Source organism: Lathamus discolor, chromosome 5 (genome assembly GCF_037157495.1).
Source record: "Lathamus discolor isolate bLatDis1 chromosome 5, bLatDis1.hap1, whole genome shotgun sequence".
NCBI lineage: Eukaryota > Metazoa > Chordata > Aves > Psittaciformes > Psittacidae > Lathamus > Lathamus discolor.
The window spans coordinates 7,350,247-7,369,723 of record NC_088888.1 but is presented as its reverse complement, the minus strand read 5'-3'; the positions used below and the strand labels follow the sequence as shown (position 1 = coordinate 7,369,723).

The 19,477-nt window shown below is 47.0% G+C and overlaps 2 protein-coding genes and 1 long non-coding RNA gene across 3 annotated transcripts; 1 reads left to right on the top strand and 2 right to left on the bottom strand.

The window, feature by feature from the left end:
• Positions 1 to 445: 445 nt before the first annotated feature.
• Positions 446 to 2,309, bottom strand: SMIM26 (small integral membrane protein 26). Its single transcript, XM_065679613.1, has 2 exons — positions 2,136 to 2,309; positions 446 to 1,093 (listed from the first exon to the last, which is right to left on the bottom strand). The coding sequence occupies exons 1-2, from the start codon at positions 2,249 to 2,251 to the stop codon at positions 901 to 903; spliced, it is 309 nt and encodes a 102-aa protein (XP_065535685.1). The 5' UTR covers positions 2,252 to 2,309; the 3' UTR covers positions 446 to 900.
• LOC136014694 (uncharacterized) lies at positions 2,058 to 7,819 on the top strand. Its single transcript, XR_010612830.1, has 3 exons — positions 2,058 to 2,190; positions 4,209 to 4,383; positions 7,338 to 7,819. It is a non-coding gene; the product is annotated as an uncharacterized LOC136014694 (long non-coding RNA).
• SEC23B (SEC23 homolog B, COPII coat complex component) lies at positions 2,495 to 19,269 on the bottom strand. The gene is made up of 20 exons (XM_065679609.1): positions 19,186 to 19,269; positions 18,034 to 18,269; positions 16,517 to 16,574; positions 15,798 to 15,884; positions 15,351 to 15,587; positions 14,993 to 15,078; positions 14,214 to 14,358; positions 13,566 to 13,724; positions 12,384 to 12,499; positions 11,089 to 11,212; positions 10,913 to 10,993; positions 10,493 to 10,582; positions 9,564 to 9,670; positions 9,226 to 9,379; positions 7,784 to 7,861; positions 7,346 to 7,507; positions 5,758 to 5,844; positions 4,691 to 4,846; positions 3,794 to 3,859; positions 2,495 to 2,969 (listed from the first exon to the last, which is right to left on the bottom strand). The coding sequence occupies exons 2-20, from the start codon at positions 18,252 to 18,254 to the stop codon at positions 2,880 to 2,882; spliced, it is 2,304 nt and encodes a 767-aa protein (XP_065535681.1). The 5' UTR covers positions 18,255 to 18,269; positions 19,186 to 19,269; the 3' UTR covers positions 2,495 to 2,879.
• Between the last annotated feature and the right edge of the window lie 208 nt (positions 19,270 to 19,477).

Below are 19,477 nucleotides of genomic sequence, written 5' to 3'. Positions count from 1 at the left end.
CAATGAGGCATCTGAAGGGGAAAGCCCCTAAGAAAGGAAGCCGTGTGTGTGCAGAGCCTTGGGTCAGCCTCCTCAAAAGGGATTCCATGTCCATAGGGACTGGTGGAAGCCCCTGTAGAGAGCAGGGGCTGGGGGCAGCCCCTATAGGTGGTAGGAGCCTCTGTAGCAACAAGGGTCAGCAGGAGGAGAAGTTGGGCAAAACACCAGGAGGAAAGAGCAGCCAGGAGTAGATTTCTAAAGGGAAGGAGGCAATGTCCATAAGAATCTAACCCTGTAGAATGGGAGTGAGTTACAGACACAGTGTCTGGGTAGCAGTACCCTACAAACAGGAGGCAGCAGGTATAAGGATCAGGGAAGCCCCTATAGAAACAAGGGCATGCTGCAGAGAAGATTTCAGCTTACATCAGTAAGTTTTCAGCTTACATCAGTATTTCTGCACTTGTAATTCATCTCCTGGAAGCTTTTATTTGAAGGATGATTAACAACTCTTGGACCAGAAAGATTAAACCACGTTCCTTCCCGTTTACTAATCTTTAAATCATCCATTTCAGAGGTGATCAGAGGAGCCATCCTGGGTACAGGTACATCCTGCACACAAACCAACTTCACAAGCAAAGCCACCAGGGCCACCTGGTCAGACCGCTGGCGACAGCACACCAAGGTGACAACCAGCCTCATCCACACCTGGCGGCACAGCTAGTTGAGCCCAGTTCATGGTTAGCAACTTCGATACACGTGCAAAGAACAGCGACGATCCGAGCAAAGCCTGCAAGTCCTGCCGAGCTGTGTCCCAAATGGAGCTGTCGTTTTAGCCATGCAGGAGAAGAGTTTTCCACTGACAGGCTGGTGCCAGGATGACTCTTGGAGGTACCAGCACAAAGTCCTGAGCTTGCAAACTGCTCAGTTTTCGGGAGGAGGGCTGTCATCAGGAAAAAAGTATGACTTCACACGCCTGAGCAGTCGAGTAATAGGAGGTTCAACTTCCCTGTATGTTGTTATTGTTGTCACTTTAAATCCTAAAGCTGTTTCTGTCGTGTGTATTTCCTGCCTGGGTGCTGGTTTTGCCTGAGGATCACTTTTATTCTCTAAGGAATAAAAGGGGAAGAAAAAAAAAAGAAAAAAAGAATAAATAAAAAAAAGCATAGCAATGGAAACATTTTATCCCTTCATCACTGCGAACAGCAGCCACGCGGGCTTCTCTTTGCTTATTATCAAGGTGTAAGAAATAGATAGCAAGGATCTGCTGACTGTATGGACAGAAAAAAGGATTCACTAGGGTAAGTTACATTGCTGCACTGGTGCTGGACTAACATTGGTACTACAGCAGCAGCAACTGCAAAGAGCCTTCATGTTCTCCACATTACAGCTACCTCCATGCTACTACACCTTAATAAGGCGCAGAATGCTGAGCAAGAGCAACACAGAGCTGATAGGATGCGAAAGGAAAGGATGCGAAAGACTATCTCAGTTGGAAAGGAATGATCACCTAGTCCAACCGCCTGAGCAGTTCAGGGCTGACCAAATGTTAAAGCATGTTATTAAAGGCATTGCCCAAATAAACACTGACAGACTTCGACCACCCTCTCTATAAAGAAATGCTTCCTGATGCCCCGTCTGAACGTCCCCAGGTGCAGCTTTGAATCCTTGCCACACTGCAAACAAAGCGACGAAGCACACTGTTCCCTCAACGCGGGACTTCGCTTCCCTCATGTCGATCCCCCTCGGCACGCCAGGCGCCGTTGGGCTCACACCGAGCCAAGCAGGAGCCCGCCCCGGGCACCCTGCCGGGCCCTGCAGCTCAGTGGCCCCAGGCAGAGCCCTCGCACCCGGCAACCACCTCTCCCCAGAGCTGGGCGCACAGCCCCCGGCTCGGCCGGCCCCGGCCGAGGGAACAGCCGAAACGTGGGCAGCGTCTTACAGGGCCGCGGAGGGTGCCCGAGACCCGCCCCCAGCCACCTCCCTCAGCCAATCCCCGTCCCCAGCCAACACCCTCAGCCAATCGCTGCCCCCTCCTCCAAGCCCCGCCCCTCCGCCAGGCCCACCCTCGGCCACCTCACGCCCCTCCGAGGTGACCCCCGGCGGCGTCCCCGGACCCGGTGCCGAGCTCGCCCGTACCGGCCGCGTCCCCGCCCTCGCCGCCGCTGGTCATGGTGTAGTGCAGCATGCCTCCCAGTGCGGTCCAGCCGCCCAGTGAGTACAGCAGCGCCGCGCGCGCGTTCCACACCGCCAGCCGCAACTTACTCCGAGCCATAGCAACGCCCGCGCTCACTGGTCGGGCCCTGCCGCCAACGGGGCGGAGAGAGCCGGTGCGCGCATGCGCCCTGGCTGCAAGGTGAAAACGGTCCCAACATGGCGGGCGGGGGGCAGCAAGATGGCGGTATGGGACAGTGAAGGGGACTGGCGGACCCGGTCGAGATCTGCGCTCCTCCGTGTTTCCAGCAGGACGCACGTACCCCAGTTAACGTCTTTACAAATAGAAAGGAGAAAGGCCAAGTCCACTGCACATACGGCTGAACTGGGGGGAGCACTAAGCAGTAATGCTCTCACCCAGTTTCATTTTTAATTAATACAGGCCCTGGCTGCTAAAAAGACAACTAAGTACACGCACCGTTACAAAGCAAGATAAAGACTGTTAAAATCTGTACTGGCTAAAACATCCTGTATCTCTATAATTACAGTGTATGAAAAACGGGGAGACAAAAAAGAATACAAATAAATTAATATCTAGAAGGGCCAAGTAAAAACTCTCCCTGCATATTTCTTTCATTTAATACTTAAAAACCTTTAAAAGAGAGAAGGAAATGTAAAATTAATCGCTCCATTTCCGTTATCCACATGATCTATGTAACTTCTGCTCTTGCTTCTGGGTTTGATCAAACTCACGCTGCACTGGAAACTGCCAGCTTTTTGAGGTGGTCCATGAATACCTGGAGACTCACATCATCCGTCAGGATTGGAGCTCCCGATTCCTGCAGACACATAAAGAAAGAATGACTAACTGAAAGCAAATCAGATGTCAGTGCTCTGAAGTAATTCCCTGCTAAATCAACCACCTTTTTCCCTGCAAAGGACAGATGGCAAGAGGAAAGATGCTGCTCTTTGGCAGCAGTTCTGACACTGTCCTCTAGTGCAATCCCAAAAAGAAAGTCTTTTCTTTCTAAAGCATTAGGAATTTTGCTGCCCAAAACAAGGTAAGGAGGCTATAAGAATCTAGTATTCTCAGGTAAAATACACCTATATGTATCTATAGTCAAGGTACTCTCTCCAGAATGCTAAATACACTGTGACCTAAGAGTTTTAAGTCATAGGGAAAGTGTGCAGATAAATTTTTTCATCAGGTCATCTGAAACCTGTAAGAACATACTGTACATCAAGGTAGCTGCTCGCTTCAATAGCAGCCACCATGGAAAATGCTCCTGGTCTGCCTGTGTCCCACATGTAGCTGGGATACAGAGATATCAAAGGGGCAAAGCACTCTTTGTGGACACTACTCTTCTCCTGCCACTGTTTACCTTGCCAGTTGCATAAAAACCTAACCTCCTAAGCTGGTTACTCCATTACCAGATCCTTTAGCACACAGTAATAACCTTGTTTCTTTGCACTGCAAAGCACTGTAAGATCTTCAGATCCACTCAGGTTTCTGCAAAATCTCTTAGGCAAGAACTAGAGAACAGATGTAACCTGCTTGTGGTTTGTGCCATGTGGTGAATTGGGTTGGCTGCTATGTAGACAAATCTGTAAACGTACATTATTTTACAACATTCTAAACATGAGCAGCTCTTCCATTGCTTACCTGTCCCCATGCATAGAGGTTATTGTGGGTCTGAGAAGGGTTCACTTTAGACAAGAGGAACCGGGCCTATTAAGACAAAATGTTAGAGAAGTAAATGTAAGATGGAAATTGACAGCACTCTCAGCTCCTCAAGACTTCTTACTGCCCTAGGTCCATGACTAGTGATGTCCCTCTGCTTTTGCAAGCAAGGGACTTATTTAACATAAGTGGGTTTTAAGTCCAGAAACAGTCCTGCTCCACAGACAACTTGTCTCCAAGGGGCACTCACCTGGCAGGGTAGCTCTGGTTCCATGCGACACAGGCATGTCACCAGCACTGTCCCTCACGTGCCCCCATCTGCTCTTCAGCAAAGAGGTCAGTGTAGGAACAGCATAACATGGTCACATCAAAAATGAATACCAAATCTTTGTTTCAGAGCGTCAATTCCTGTCTCTTCACTGCTACAAACAAACCAGGCACAGGCAAGCACAGCACAACTGTAATTCCAGGAAGAGCAAAAATAGAAGTATTTTATATCTACACTTGGCATTGGAGACTAAAGGAACAGATGGTCACATTGTCCTTGCAAGCCAACTGCACTCCTGTCTTGGGTAAGTTTAGATACATACCCAAAGCATTTATTTCCCAGCTCTTTGCAGAATAAAAAGATATTTAACCTGGCTTTTGGGGGTTTTGGGTTTTTTTTTTCATCCTCATATTTCAAAAGCATATCCAGCAGGTGATTGTCTTATTAAAGGATGAAGTTGTAGTAAAAGCTTATCAGAAAATATGCAAGCTCTGTACTTCAAAGAGCTAAATTACCACTGTATTTACAGAACCATCCTTCTGAAGTAAAGCAGAAAGACAGCTATTTGCTCTACTCAACAACAGAAAGAGCTCCTCAATAAACCTCCTTACCTGACTGCCCCCATGTTCCGTGTGGATGTAACGCGGCATCGGGAATCTGGTCTGCAAGATTTCCTGGGCATCGTCCAGTGGGGCTTGTAATAAGTGCTTGAAGTTTTCGTATTCAGGCATCTCTTGGTAACCAGCTTTCTGCCACTGTGCAATAGTCTATTGACAGGACAGGAAGGGGATATAAAACTAGTAGAGATGTCTTCAAGCCTCCCCTTTTTAACCTGCATGCTTTGAGGCAGCAGAATGCACACTTTTCACTACCTCTGGCAATGACACTATTTAGTGTCTGTCAGTTGCTGAGTGTCTTGCTCTCCAACAACATGTAGAAACTCTTTAAGGTAACTCTTTGTCATTGTTGACTCAAGTGTTCAACTCCCTTTCATGTCAGTCGGGTACCCCTGCACACCTCTCAAAGGGAACTAACCTCATGGAATGAAGTCAGGAGCTAATAATGGAGCTGCCACAAACTAGCATGCCCAACTTCAAGTATCCTAATAACAATTGTTAAATATGAGTGAAGTAGCTCAGTTCAAAAACAAAGGGAAGAGTTAAAATGCTTCCCAGTATTTAAAAGCAAAGCCTGGAAAAATCCATAACCCATTTCTTTAAGAACAGCAGTATTTACGTGTCAAAACCCAGTAACCAAGTATGCCACATAGCTGAAAATCAAACTGGATCTGCATAGCAAACTGCAGCTCTCTGCCCTGCTTAGTTCCAAGCTTTTCTGGCCTTTACCAGGTATGGTAAGGGACCTCCTTCATTACCAAGTGTCCTGGTAATGGATACTTGGAAGTAGGAGGAAAATTAACTCTATCCCATCAGAAAACAGGACACCAAACTAGCACGAGAGCTGTATCTCAGTGCAGAACACATCCTTAGCGACTCCAGTTGGATGTTTTGTTAGGACACTGGGGAGGGAAATCGTGTTAAAACTGGCAGCACATATGTGATGTCATTATGTTAGTGTGGGCTTTGCAAGCAACTTATTTGGCTCTCTCAGTGATGTTGTCTGCATGCATGGCAGGAGCGAAGGTGTGCAAACAGAGAAACAATGTGTTTCAACATACCTCACCAAGGTAGATAACTATCTGGAAGAAAGTATCCATCAGTAGGATTCTGTCAGGGAGAATACTGCTGCTGTCCAAAAGCACTGGCTGGGGAAATGAACAAAGTCAAAATCATAGAATCAGCTAGGTTGGAAAAGACCTTCAACATCATCAAGTCCAACTGTTCTCCTAGGGCTGCCAAGGCCACCCCTAACCCATGGCACTGAGGGCCTGCTCTACACTGTTTGTGAACACTTCCAGGGACAGTGAATCCACCACTGCCCTGGGCAGCCTGTTCCAATGCCTGACTGCTCTTAGGGGAAGGAATTGTTCCTAATATCCAGTCTAAACCACCCCTGGCGCAGCTTGAGGCCATTTTCTCTTGTCCTATCCTTTGTTCCTTGGGGGCAGAGCCCAGCCCCCTCCTGGCTCCATCCTCCTTTCAGGCAGTTGCAGAGAGTGATCAGGTCCCCCCTGAGCCTTTGCAGAGAGTGATAAGGTCCCCCCTGAGCCTTCTCTTCTCCAGACTAAACCCCTCCCCCAGGTCCCTCAGTCATTCCCCATCACATTTGTGCTCCAAGCCCTTCACCAGCTTCATTGCCCTTCTCTGACACTGCTCCAGCACCTCAATGTCTCTCTTGTAGTGAGGGGCCCAAAACTGAACACAGGATTCAAGGTGCAGCCTCACCAGTGCCCAGTACTGGGGGATGATGACTCCCCTGGCCTTGCTGGCCACACTAGTGCTGATACAGGCCAGGAAGCTGTTGGTCTTCTTGGCTGCCTGGGCACACTGGAGGTGCCACTAAGCCCTCAGAACTGTATTAACCCTCACAGTTGGCCAAACAGCTTGCTTGGCCGAGCCCGTATAGACGTAACTCCAGCAAAGGCTACTCAGTCCATGCAAACACCTTGCAGAGCGTGGTCAGCCTCCTGGAGCGTATCTGCATGGAGCAGTGAGTTATCAGCTGCTGTCTGAAGCACAGGATGCAAGATAGTGATTCCTATGGCTATCCATGTTTAATTTCAAATTATCTTGAACAAAAGTATCTCAAAAATAAGAAGAAATAATGTGTGACCTGTGACAAATGCTGCCAAGGAAGCTTTAAGTTACTTCAGCAGCTCCTGCATTTCTTTCCCACCAGACACGTTCCTTCCAGTGTGTCTGATGGGAAAGCTGTCAGTTTAAGGGAATCCTTGTCTGTTCACTGAATAGTTAAACAACTGAAAACAAGCAGCTGGTGAGAGATTATGATCTGGAAGGGCTGAGGCTTGCTGACTTACAAAGTGGACGTGGCAGCCTCTGGTAAAGAAGCAAAAGTGTGTGGAAACAGACTAAAACATTCAGTGGATGTTGGAGGCAGGAGCAGTGGCTTGGCAAGGGGGAGAGGAATGGGTTTGGGTTTTTTTTGTGTGTTTTGGGATATTAAGTTAATCCAAGCTGTAAACTTACTGAAAACACAATTCATATTCCACATTGCTCCATCCCATCCTTTAATAATTACCTCGATTAAAAAATAACATAAGAGCCTTTTTACTGAAATACTGTTACTCTGACTGAATACTCATTGTTTTGGATTGATCCACCTCTTCCTGTTAAACAGGGACTCACCTCAGGAGGGCCATGGAAAGAATAAGCGTAAAGGATGGGCTGGATCATAATGAGAGACTGGGTCAGATCTTGCCTAGCAAAGTGGTGACGGTAGTAAGAAGATTCATCTGGGCTGTTATTGAAGACCTGCAGGAATGGGGAGCGTCGCAGATGGAACATGAACTGCACCAGAAAGATGAGTGAGAGGAGACATTTCAGCAAGTTGTCAAAACGTCTGCACCCAAGTCCAGTCTTTCTGAACTGCAAATCCCCTTACTAACTCCTCAGAGTTCTTTCCTTCTCAGTCATTTGTAGCACTGAACTGCAGGAGCAGCCCACCAAATTAAAAAAGCATCTGTGCCTCCCATCTTGAAGCTGATAAATGATACAAGATCTTTTATCATCACTCACACCCACCCTGGCATGCTTTTCCCATACTGTGGGAAGTGACATACTTACCTGGGGATACAAAGAAAAGGATTCTGACAATCTGAAGGAGTTGGGATCATCTTTGTTGTATTGTCCAAATTTCTGGCACTGTTGGAAGCAAAATGGATAGTTTGGTTATTTCTATTTTTTTTATTTCTTTTTTAGAATTTACACTTTTTTTTTTTTTTTAAAGGGTGTTCTTTTGGTTGTTTTTAAGCAGAGTAACCAAGGCATGAACACGACAACAGCAAGTAAGATAAAATTTAAAGCCTATTTTTCTTTAAGTCAGTGGTTTCTGTGTCTTCCGGGAACAAGAATGATGATGTGATCTATTTATCTATTTACATATATTAAATGGAGATTTGAAACTATCTAAGAATGAAAGAAATAGTGCTGCTAGTACTACCCATTTCTTTTTTCCATTATATGAGGCATACTGTCTCGTACCTAAGCTGCTTTGTACACTGTGAAACACTTCTGCAGCTACTCCGCTTCCTTCTAGACCAGCAGCAGCTGCATTTCACCAACTGCTTCACTGAAAATAAGCAGCATCAAATGGTTTGAGGAATTTAACTATACATGACTCCACAGTCATTTCAGCATGCATCATGCCCATGTGTGTTTTGACACTCAAATCTTTATTTGATACTGGCCCTGGCTTTTTTAGTATCTGATCTGTTAGTATCAACTCCATGTGGGTGTTTGGACAAGGCCAGAACTAATTTAGGCAATCAGGCTTGTGCAGTTCAAAGCAAAAGACAGTATGAAGCTGCAGAAGTAATTACTACCCCGAACTTGGCACCAGTGAACCCACACCTGAATGCTCTGTCCAGTTTGGGGCTCCCCAGTGTAAGACAGGCATGGATATAATGGAGTGACTTTAGCAAAGGCCACCAAGCTGGTCAGGGGCTGTAGCACCTCATGCAGAAAGAGAGGCTGAAGAAGGTGGGTTTGTTCAGCCTAGTGAAGAATGGGATTAGGGAGTCATGTTGCTGTCTGGTAGCTGGGGAAGTGGAGATTCTGATGGGGGAAAGGGAGCGGATGGGAATCACAGCAATCAAACATTGGAACAGGTTGTCAAGAGAAACAAGAGAAACTCTGTCCTTGGGGTTCTTTAAAACTCAGCTGAACAAGAGCTGGAGCAACCTGTTCTAACTTCAAAGCTGGGCCTACTCTGAGCAGCGGGATTGAACCAGAGACCTTTGGAGGTTCCTTCCCACCTGCAGTATTCTGTGTTTCACTGTCACTTCTGTAATCTCACTTTCACCCTTTCAGCATGATGGGATGCTTACCTACCCCATCCCAAATTCGCTGATCATACTGGCTACTGAGCTGTTGTGTACTGCAACTGTATGACCATAATCAGAGCACAGAAGAAGCAAGTCAGTCTGGAAAGAGAATCCTGTTCCCGTTTCCAGAGACCATTTTTACTAGAATCGAGAATGCACCCAACTGCAGTCTTTGGGTCTTACCAGTCTGATCAGCTGTCTGTCCAGCCACCGCAGAACATCAGGTCCCTCCTCAGATTCAGCTCTGTACACTCCCAGTCGTGCCATCAGCACAGCGGCTGCTTCTTGGTCAAATGCAGCTTCTATGTGCTGGAGCTGACTCTGTGCATCTGCCCAACTATAGGGTTAGTAAAGGGTTAGTGCTACATGCATTCACCTTCAGCAAAACTCAAACCAGATTCAACTTCCCGGTGCCAAATACTCTACAGCCAATGCATGCAACAAAATGCTAGACAAATTCCAACACAAACTGCGTGTTAAGTTTCTCCCATTCTGCCAAAGGACTGACAGGAGACACTCACTTTCTGGCTATGGTGGTGACACGAATGCGTTTCTGCGTACTGGAGTGTTGATACTGAGTGACAAACTGCACTGCCCCTCGTCCTCCCTGAGGTATCGGTGCGTTGTGCTGCAAATAAAACAAGGTAAGCCTTCAAAACAGGGAGGCTTTTCCATAACAGTAAGCTACAGAGAGCTGCACTGCAGGGAATCATTTGAGCAGTCACAGAGTTAAGTAGAAGGTAGAGATGGACCAGAGAAGAGAGACACATCTATTAGCATTGTGTTTTCCAGCAGCCCTTAGAATCAAGGGGTGTTGGGCCCATTTAATATTGGATGTGACACTGACTCAGCTTGTCCCTTAAAGGATGGCAGCCACTTGTCATCTCTATAGCAATGAACTTAAGAATGGCAGTAGAAGGTCTAAGCGAAGGTGCTGCGAGACTACGATCCTATTCCAAAGAGTAACAAATTCACACAGCAGAGAAGACAAAGAGACAGACATGTGGAACAGGATTCCTTTGGGGTAGCTTTTGTAGCTTCCAGCTGCCACATGCTCAGAACCTTCTCCAGCCAAAAGTTACTTCTAAGCCATCAAGTTATTACAACTTGGAGGACCAAGTCTCCATTGCTATTTAAAAGTGTAATTTCATTCTCCACAGTATTTATATTCTCCACAGCACCTACTGGCAAAAAAAGACAATTTTTTCTTTGTTAAATAACTACTATAGGAAGAAGACAAGGAAAGAATTCAGGGTTTGTACAGAACAAAAAAAATAGACAATTTATGCATATGAAAACAACTTCAGAGACTATTTCTTTAGCACAAAATACTTGGTTGCTTTGCAGCCACCCATCTGCCACACAGGGGATGTCATTGCACTTTCTGACCCTGAAACAGTTTGGTGTGTGAAAAGAAAAAGACCAAAAACCTAGAGAAGCCAGGACTGACCTGATTTACCACTTCAAAGTAAATGGCCAGAGTTGTGCTGGGATCCAGGCTACAAATTTTCCATTGAGAGGTTCCTCCAATTCCAAGCTCCTGCACAGGATCAAAAAGAAAGCAGCCTTTTTATCTCTAGCAGCAGGTAAGGGAAGCTTGTGTTGTACTTTGAGCAGAGGTACAAGTAATAGCAGGCATTCTGGATCTGTTATCTTTTGGGTGTGAATCAAGCTACTGAAGGCCACAATTAAAAGAAAGCCTTATGGGGCAAGAATTCCATCTAGGAAAGACTGTCTGTTCCTAGGGATGTTTCCAAATTGTTCTTCTCCTTGAAAACTCTGACATTCTAGCTGAGCTGTAGGTCTAGACAGAAACTTTGCACTGTTCATTTACTTCTTTGTTAAAGGTTTTTCCATGTCAGAAACTTACGCTTTCAGAGACACATGGCCCTTTAGCATTCAGGGATATGCATGGTCCAATAGCTCCTGCAATTTTCAGCTCCCTAGAGGTCTAGAACAAGGTAAAAAAAAAAGTGGTTTGGGTTTTTAAAATCACCAGCACTCTTCTTTCCCAATTAATGTCATCCAGTGAAACTAATCTCTAACCTTTACGTCCAAACATGCACCAAAAGCCATCCGAAATTCCCCATTGAATCCTTTGTTAAACACCCGCTGGAAGGTCTGCTTGAAGAGGGAAGTGTTGAAGGAGTCTCCCATCACCATGTGTCCTCTGGGAAAGGAAAAACAAAACGTAAAGGAACTGAAGCAACTGGGAACTGGAAGTAAATCACAAAGAATACGTCTCTCCAGCTCTTATGCATGCAAACACATGCAGACCTGTTTTAAAGCATGCCTGTGCATAGGTAGAATTCACATCAGGGAGTGCAGATTCATGGAAGCCTCCTCCAAAGCCAGACATGTTAATGCTCCATCTTGGCCAGCTTGCTTTCTCAACTACATTTCTTGCCCATCCCTTTAGCTGTCTTAAAAATGCTCATGTTTCACCAGTTAGAAATACTTCAGCTAAGGACAGAGCTTCACTCAGCCTGCTTTCCTGGATCAGGGCTGGAACCAGCCACATTACAGATAGGATGCCTGCAGGTGCATGGGTCTGTGTTGTGCCTCCCCACAGTGCCTTGGTAAACCCAGGGCTGATCAGATGGAGCTTAGGAACACAATCAACAGGTCAAACAATCTGCTGCTTACTCCACACTACATGATAACTTGCAAATACCTTGCTCAAACCCTCCTTTGACTGTCTAGACGTAATGGCTGATAAGACATGCTGAGCACCCAAAAGGCCTGGTTTAGCACACAGCCATCCTCACAGAGATCATAACTGGTTTCAGTGATATAGAACACAAGACATGTACCCCTTAGAGATGTCACTTAAAACTAGACCCGGGGAAGCCAAGAATCCCTGGAGAAAGCACAAGTGAGCTGTTAAGTGGAGAGAATTTGGCCCAGACAAGGAAAGCTTCTACCCACAGCACCTGACAGTCTGCTCTTCTGCTGGCACTTCAGTCATGCACACATCACAAAGCACGGCAGATCTATCCCATAAATTCTGGAAAGGATACTTGCTATCTCCCAGGGAGGCAGGAAGCATTTGCAAAGGACATGTTGCACCATGCTTAGAATACCTTTCTCAAAGCAGGACATGGAGTTTTCTACCAACAGTGCTAATTCACATGCTGTTTTGAGACTTCAGAAATGAGGACTTGGGATCAGGTGAGGTTTGCCATATAACTCCTGGCAAATTCAAACCACAGTTTAGAAAAGACTGGTAAAAATCTCACCTTTTTGCAAACTTAACTGCTTTCTGAACTGTTGGCCCCCTCCAAAACAACAACAAAATAAAGCACAGGTGCCACCTTTGTGCACTCCTGTTGTGAACATACCCAGTGAGGTTTGCACAACACTTCATCTCCAGCAGTCCAGTCTGATCCAAGGCGCAGGCATAGATGTCAATGCAATGCCCATTGGCTGCAGCGCGATTAGCCAGCGTCTCGTAGTGCTGGGGAAACACACATGGTGGTCAGGATGCTGCAGTGGGCAGTTTTAATACTGCTCTCCAGCTGAGGCTAACCCATGAAACACAAGGTTCAAATGATGTGATTACGTGCTCTGGTAGCTAAACAGTTCTGCTCTTACTGCTGGAGCACACTTCTCCCTCCAAGGAAGTTTGTCCTTGGATGCACTTGAGTTGCATGTCAGAGGTGCCATACTGCTTTCTCTAAGCTGACAGGCACGTTCATGTCTGACATTTGTACCATTTTAACTGGTTGGTTTTTTTTCATAGAATCCCAGACTGGTTCAGGTTGGAAGGGACCTTAAAGCTCATCCAGTTCCAACCCCCTGACACAGGCAGGGACACCTTCCACTAGAGCAGGTTGCTCCAAGCCCCATCCAACCTGGACTTGAACACTGCCAGGGATGGGGCACCTACAGCTTCTCTGGGCAACCTGTGCCAGCGCCTCATCACCCTCACAGTAAAGGATTTTTTCTTACTATGTGATCTAGATCTCCCCTCTGTCAGGTTAAAGCCATTCCCCCTTGTTCTGTCCCTGCTGGCCCTTGTCAAAAGCCCCTCTCCAGATTTCTTGCAGGCCTACTTTAGGTACTGGAAGTCATAGGTCAAGAAGACAAAGGACACTTTTGGAAGTGACCAATTCTTAGAAAACAGCTTTTCCCCTCCCCAGAAAGAGATACAATGATGTCGATGAACAAACTCTCCACCCACCATCAGCTAAGAAACTATACTGCAATACTTCTTTCTCTGAGAAGGCACAAGACTGTACTGGGGAGGTAACTGGAAGGAAGTGGGTTTTACCCTTCCCTTGACCATTCTCATAATGTAACGTACACAAAAGGCTCAGACACTTCAAGGACAACCATGCAAATATCTGGACATACAGTTCCCACATCCAGAGAATGGAATATGTTTGTTCCGTAGGGAAGGACACTGAGCAGCTGTCAAAACAGCAGCATAGGTTTGTGTTATGTACTTTCCCCTCATTTAGTGTTCTGACACAACATTCAGGTTTTGGTTTTAAACATTCCCAGCAGGCACTAGCACCTACTTTGGTGGCCTTCTTCATGAACCTTGCACTGTCCTTCTCTATGTCATGCCAAGAACGGATGGGTGTTTTCAGCTCATCTCCTACCACCATGCCTGGTCCTTGTGTTGGTGGCCCACCTGTAAACAGCATTATTCTGGCCCCTGTGTTTGGAAATGTGCCCTAAAATAAAAATAAAGACTTATGTTAAGGGGGGAGGGGAAGGAAAATATTATTAAATGGCAACCAATGCTTTAGGGACCTGTCTCTGCTAGAGCCCACCTCAATAAATAGCAATGCGTTTCCTGACAATCACAGCACTCTCATGTCTAGACTCAAGCTACGTCAAGCTTCATGTCTTGTAACAGGAAACAGGCAGTTTCTGTTCTTTTTACTGACATCTTAGATGATGGTCGGATAAACCCAGTGCATCCTATCACCTCCACATGGTGACACACACAAGAATCAGAGACCTTGAAACACCTGTGTATTTATCATTAGATGGAAACCCCCAGCCCACATGTCAAATGTCGTAGAGACAAACTGCACCTCTCCAGCCAAAGCAACTGGGCCACAAACCAAGCTGGACTGACACCTGCATGCCTCTCAGCAAAGACTGACAGGTGCTTACTTTGACCACCTCCTCTCCAACAGCAGCATCAAGAAAAGTACCTCCAGTAAACCAACTGCAATCGAAAGAGCTACTCCAGTGGAACGTAAAGGCCTCTTTCCCTGGGTCACTGGCCATGGATCCCTTTGCAGTTCTCCAAGCAGATCTGTTAAATTCATGTCAACCTTATGTACTGGCTGCAAAAACCTGCAAAAACCCAAATAAAATGTTTTCTTGCTTAGAAATTTAGAGAAGAAAGTACCTCTCTGTTCCTGGCACACTTAAATTGCACTGAGTTATCAGAAGCAAAAAGTCACGTAGCATGTGCCCTTCTTACATCCACACTTCCCAAAGCCTTTGCAAAATACAAGAATTGATCAACGCAAGACATCAGGACCTGACAACAAGCCAAAGTCACATCAAGCATAAGAAAGACTTTGGACTTTGCTGGGCCAGGGGTAGGAGGTGGTATGCAGGATTGTTAAGACCAGCCCCACCACTGGTTGTTCAATCAAGAAGACAAGCCCCTGCTCTAAACAACTCCTGAGCAATGTGCTTTCCAAAGACAGCTACTCTGTTTTTCAAGTAGAAACCCAGACTGAATGTCAACTGTGTTCTTGCAACTGCAAGCCCAAGACACTACAGTAAGTCTGATACACCGCCAGCAGCTCTGATAAATCCCATCCATACCTGTCACCTGAAATAGAGATATAGCTGTGATAAGAGAATGCTATTTAAATCTTCTTACAAAGATTCTTCTTGGGAAACCAGCTTTATAAGCATGACGCCAAAAGGACATAAAACATCTGCCCTGCTCTTCTGCTGTGCTGGCGCAGCTTACCTGCTTGAAATAATAGGTTGCTCTGGAGTCTGAAGAGGTCTTCCCTGTTGAATGGGCACAGCTGGCCTTGAAAGCCCAAGCATATCCTGGAGAATAGTAAAGAGGAGGCAGAGATGTACTATTAAAACACTAAACATTATTTGCAGTATTGTTGCAATACTGTAATTAATCTCTGTATTCCCATCAGGAATGGATCAATGAGCCCATATGTGGGATACACAAACTGTATTTTGGACAAGCTTCAAAGGCAAGAAGAAAGGACAGGAGCCCAGTTCTTGAAAGACCAGCAGTGGTGTCAGCAGAGCCAACAGGAACAAGTCACTGCCACAAGTCATGCCTAAGACATGGCAGAACATACCTGTATTTGCTTAGCTGTCAGGTCCTTTGTGCCCCTAAACACGTAGCTCTTGGAAATCCCTTCACAGCTCAGCTCATGAACCTGGATCATTCTGCCAAAAGTGATAAGCCCCACCAGAGCATCAGAAGGCAGCAGGCTCAGGGACATCTGGAGGGACTCCTTCAGTGCCTGTAAGTCCTCCTCTTCCAAACACGTGTCGACAAGATACAGGAAGATCAATGGTGTCTGTGGACCTCGCTGATGTGGAAAGAGATGCATTTACTGGGTGTGTACATATGCCAGGTGACACTTCATAATGCCTCCAGCCAAGGAATAAAATGAGCCCTACCTTAAGCACGCTGCAGAAATGTTATTTATTTGCATTATCTTAAGGAAATCTAATACACACATAATCTGTCACAAATAAGACAATTCTGGGGGTTTCAAACTTGCCTATGATTCACGTACCTGCACGGTATATTCGATTGTTGAAAACTGAGGCATAAGCTCTGCTGGTTGATTGACTTCAGAGATGCCTGCATATGCTGGAGGGAACTGAAAAAGAGAACAAAAAATTCAGGACAAGGAAGTTGCAGGACAGAAATGTAGGCCCTCCTCTGCAGTACAGAGGCTGCCCTGCTCATGACGTGGTTATTCAACTCTTTATTTACTGCCACTGCAGCAACCTGATTAACTCATGACAAGAGACCCACAGTGCTGTTTTCCAAAGCACAGACAAGTTCCCAGCAGTATGGACAGCTGCTCAACCCAGTGTAAATAAAAGGTAGGACTAAACCAGTGATAGCTGGAATTCATTTAGCCACATGACAGTTCTGATGGCAAAAGTCTACTCAAATCTAATGAATTTCATACTCGACAAGAACAGTAAACGTCAAGTGTAAAAACCACACTGGGAACACACGGGACATAGTGTGGAACACATGCAACACGGGACAAAGACAGCATTATTATCCCCTTCCTATGCTCTGCATGCTGGCAAAACCGAACTCAAGCCAGACAAGATGTCAGGTAAACCAGACCCATTACCAAGTACTCTGTTCCGGGTTCATCAGGAGAAAAGGCCAAGGGAAGGAATCGAGAATAGTGGAATTTATGCTGAACATCCTTTGCCAGGGATGTTCAATAAGATTGTTCACTGAAAAGAGGTGATGCTTTTTCCAACTTACCTGATTTCTCTGAAAACAGAAGTTACAAGCCCAGAGCTTGGCCCGATAATCAACCTGGCTGCAAGGGAAAGATGAAGCATTAGTACAACCACAGGACCGATTTTACAGCACAGTTCATGCTGGTTCACAGCACTGAGGAAGAAACAGAATACCATACACTCAACTCGAATGACAAGAGATTTAGGGATTCAAACTCCTGTTCTATTGCCAGAAAGTTCATCAGCTCACCCAGCCCTGCAATTCCAGGCTTGTGAGCATGACAGACCACTGACAGCTCTCTGGAGCATAGGTTTGGCAGACAAAGACTCAGGTCTAATCATTCTTTCACTACACTTGGACTTATTTCAGTCATCTTATTGTTTGTACAGCTGTAGCATGCAAGTACTGCAGCCACAAAGCAGCAGGAGCCACTCACCCAGATCCTGCGCAAACACTGAACAAATAGGCTGTTCCCTGCCCTGAAGAGTTTACTTAGCTCATTAGAACATCCTGGAAAATGCAGTAAAGCCTGGCGATACTCTTGGTTTATGAGCTTCATCTCTTTTTGCTTCCTCTTACTGGCCTTCCCTACTTTTTCTCAGCCCAACACTAATCTCCGAGTATGTATGATCATCACATGATTTTGGGACCAAGATTGTTCCTCTTGAATCATCAGCAAAACTTCAAAGACAACTGTGATGCTCATAGGGGAGCTGACCTACAGGCAGCAGGAAACCAAGTGAACATCACAGCCCAGAGAACAGTATCAGTACAATCAGCATCTTCGCTTAAGTTTCATCATTCATCACAAACTCCTTGGCCATTTTCATATCATGTCTGCCTTAATAGCCTCCCCAAAGGCACTCCTCTCTCCTCTGGTTCTGGCAAATCTAGTAACAGGCTGGCATTCAACATAATGCATGCATGGATTTTAGGGATGTGGAACTGCTTGAGTGAGTCCAGAGGAGACCATGGAGATGCTCCAAGGGCTGGAGCGGCTCTACTCTGGAGACAGGCTGGTTCAGCCTGGAGAAAAGAAGGCTCCACAGACACCTTAGAGTAGCTTCCAGTGCCTAAAGGAGGCAACAAGAAATCTGGAGAAGAGCTTTTGAAAAAGGCAGGTAGTGATAGGACAAAGTGGTTTTAAGTTGACAGAGAGATTGAGATGAGACATTAGGAAGGAATTCTTCCCTGTGAGGGTGCTGAGACACTGGCACAGGGTGCCCAGAGAAGCTGTGGCTGCCCCATCCCTTCCAGTGTTCAGGGCTGGGCTGGGTGGATCTTGGAGCAACCTGGTCTAGTGGAAGGTGTCCCTGCTCATGACAGGGGGTTGGAACTGGATGAGCTTTAAGGTCCCTTCCAACCCAGACCAGTCTGGGATTCTATCATTGTATGACTTCAACAAAGCCACAACATCTAACTGAAAGAGGCCGCCAAGCATTAGGCAGAGAAATAGAGGAATAAGGAAGCAGCAAAGCTCAGATAAAAACTAGGTATTATCCATCCTCTATTAACATCCCTAGCCAAGAAATTAATACCAGAGTGGGTTGAGCACTGCTTTGCAAGTCGGCCTGCTACAAAGCACCGGCTCATACTGCACAGGCGGCAGGTCAGGACGCTCCTTCAGTGGGCTCAGAAGACAGGCCAGGGGCACAACCATCCTCGTGGCCTCCAGCCTGCTGGAGGGCCACACGTTCCAGCTGAAACGCACACCATCACGCTCCTCATTTTGCTGAATGAACTCCAGGTACGTCGCCATGGGACTGCAGAAGCTCTGAAAGGACATAAGCAACAAACTGTATGTAGACACAAGACATTGCAGGGCAAAGCCAATACACTATAATGAGTTAATCCCATTATCAAATGGACAATGTGACTGTATTAACCTCTTCTGTCCGGTGCTTTCCAGACACTCCAGGCAATTAAAACACCATCAAATCCAAAGAAGAAACAAGGCAATCGGACACTCTAAGCTAGATGTGAGGGGTTTTTCCCTTGTGAGCCACAATTAACATCCCACTCAGCCTCATACTGGCCTCAAGGCAATCCTGCCTGACTCAGGTAAGGGAAAAACAGATTTTCAACATATTCTGAAGCCTTCACCTGAAACCTTGGCGGGGGAAAGAAGGCCAAAGCACCCATCACAAGTGTCACCGGGCTGCCAGCCAGACCCGCTTACAGATGGACAGGAGCACATCACAAAAAGGCCAAAAAACACCTTCGGACTCATTCCAACAGCTCCATGTCCCTCTTGTGTTGCTGTCCCCAGCGCTGGATGCAGTGCTCCAGGTGGGGAGAGGCCAGACCCTTCCAAACCCTCAGCAGATGAGTGGTGGTAGTATTCCAGCATCCACGGGGCACACTGCTCACCCCTGCTCCTTCCTCGCGGTGTGACAGGGGGCACCGCAGATCACCCAGCCACAGCTCAGCACAGCTGTAGGGGACACCGCGGATCCCCAGCAAAGCCACAGCGACCACCTCCGACCCCTACGGCGATTCCATAGGGAAAAGCCCTAACCCTCTCCACTGCTCGACACCCAGCACCTCCCACAGGGGACACCACCGACCCCTCCAGCCTCCCCCATAGGATACACCACTGAACGCCCCCAGCCTCTCCCATCTGGGACACCACTGACACCCCCCGCGCTCCTACAGGGACAGCACGGACCCCCCGTCCCCACAGCACCCACCTGCCCGCTCCGCGCCGCCGCTGTCTCCCGGCAGGCCCCGCGCACCCGGCAAGGCCAGCTCAGCGGTACGGCCTGCCCGCAGGCAAGATGGCGGCACCGGCACGCCCCGCGCGGCCACGGAGAGGCTCCGCCGCCATCTTGGCTACGGGCACGCTGCACGCCGGACTGAAGGAGGGGAAGAGGCGCGACCCTATCAAACATGGCGAGGCAGCGGCCGCCATCTTCACTAAGGGTGCCAGGTGCAGCGTTGGAATGGAGACAAACGGGGTGCCCCTACTAAAGATGGCGGGGC

Excerpts from the sequence above, each read along its gene's own strand:
- SMIM26 (XM_065679613.1), bottom strand. The coding sequence starts at position 2,251 with ATGGCTCGGAGTAAGTTGCGGCTGGCGGTGTGGAACGCGCGCGCGGCG. Across the intron at positions 1,094-2,135 it reads TACACCATGACCAGCGGCGG|TTCCTTAGAGAATAAAAGTG; the intron begins CGAGGGCGGGGA and ends CTTCCCCTTTTA.
- SEC23B (XM_065679609.1), bottom strand. The coding sequence starts at position 18,254 with ATGGCGACGTACCTGGAGTTCATTCAGCAAAATGAGGAGCGTGATGGT. Across the intron at positions 15,588-15,797 it reads CAATCGAATATACCGTGCAG|CGAGGTCCACAGACACCATT; the intron begins GTACGTGAATCA and ends TTTCCACATCAG. Across the intron at positions 11,213-12,383 it reads TGTTGTGCAAACCTCACTGG|AGGACACATGGTGATGGGAG; the intron begins GTATGTTCACAA and ends TTCCTTTCCCAG.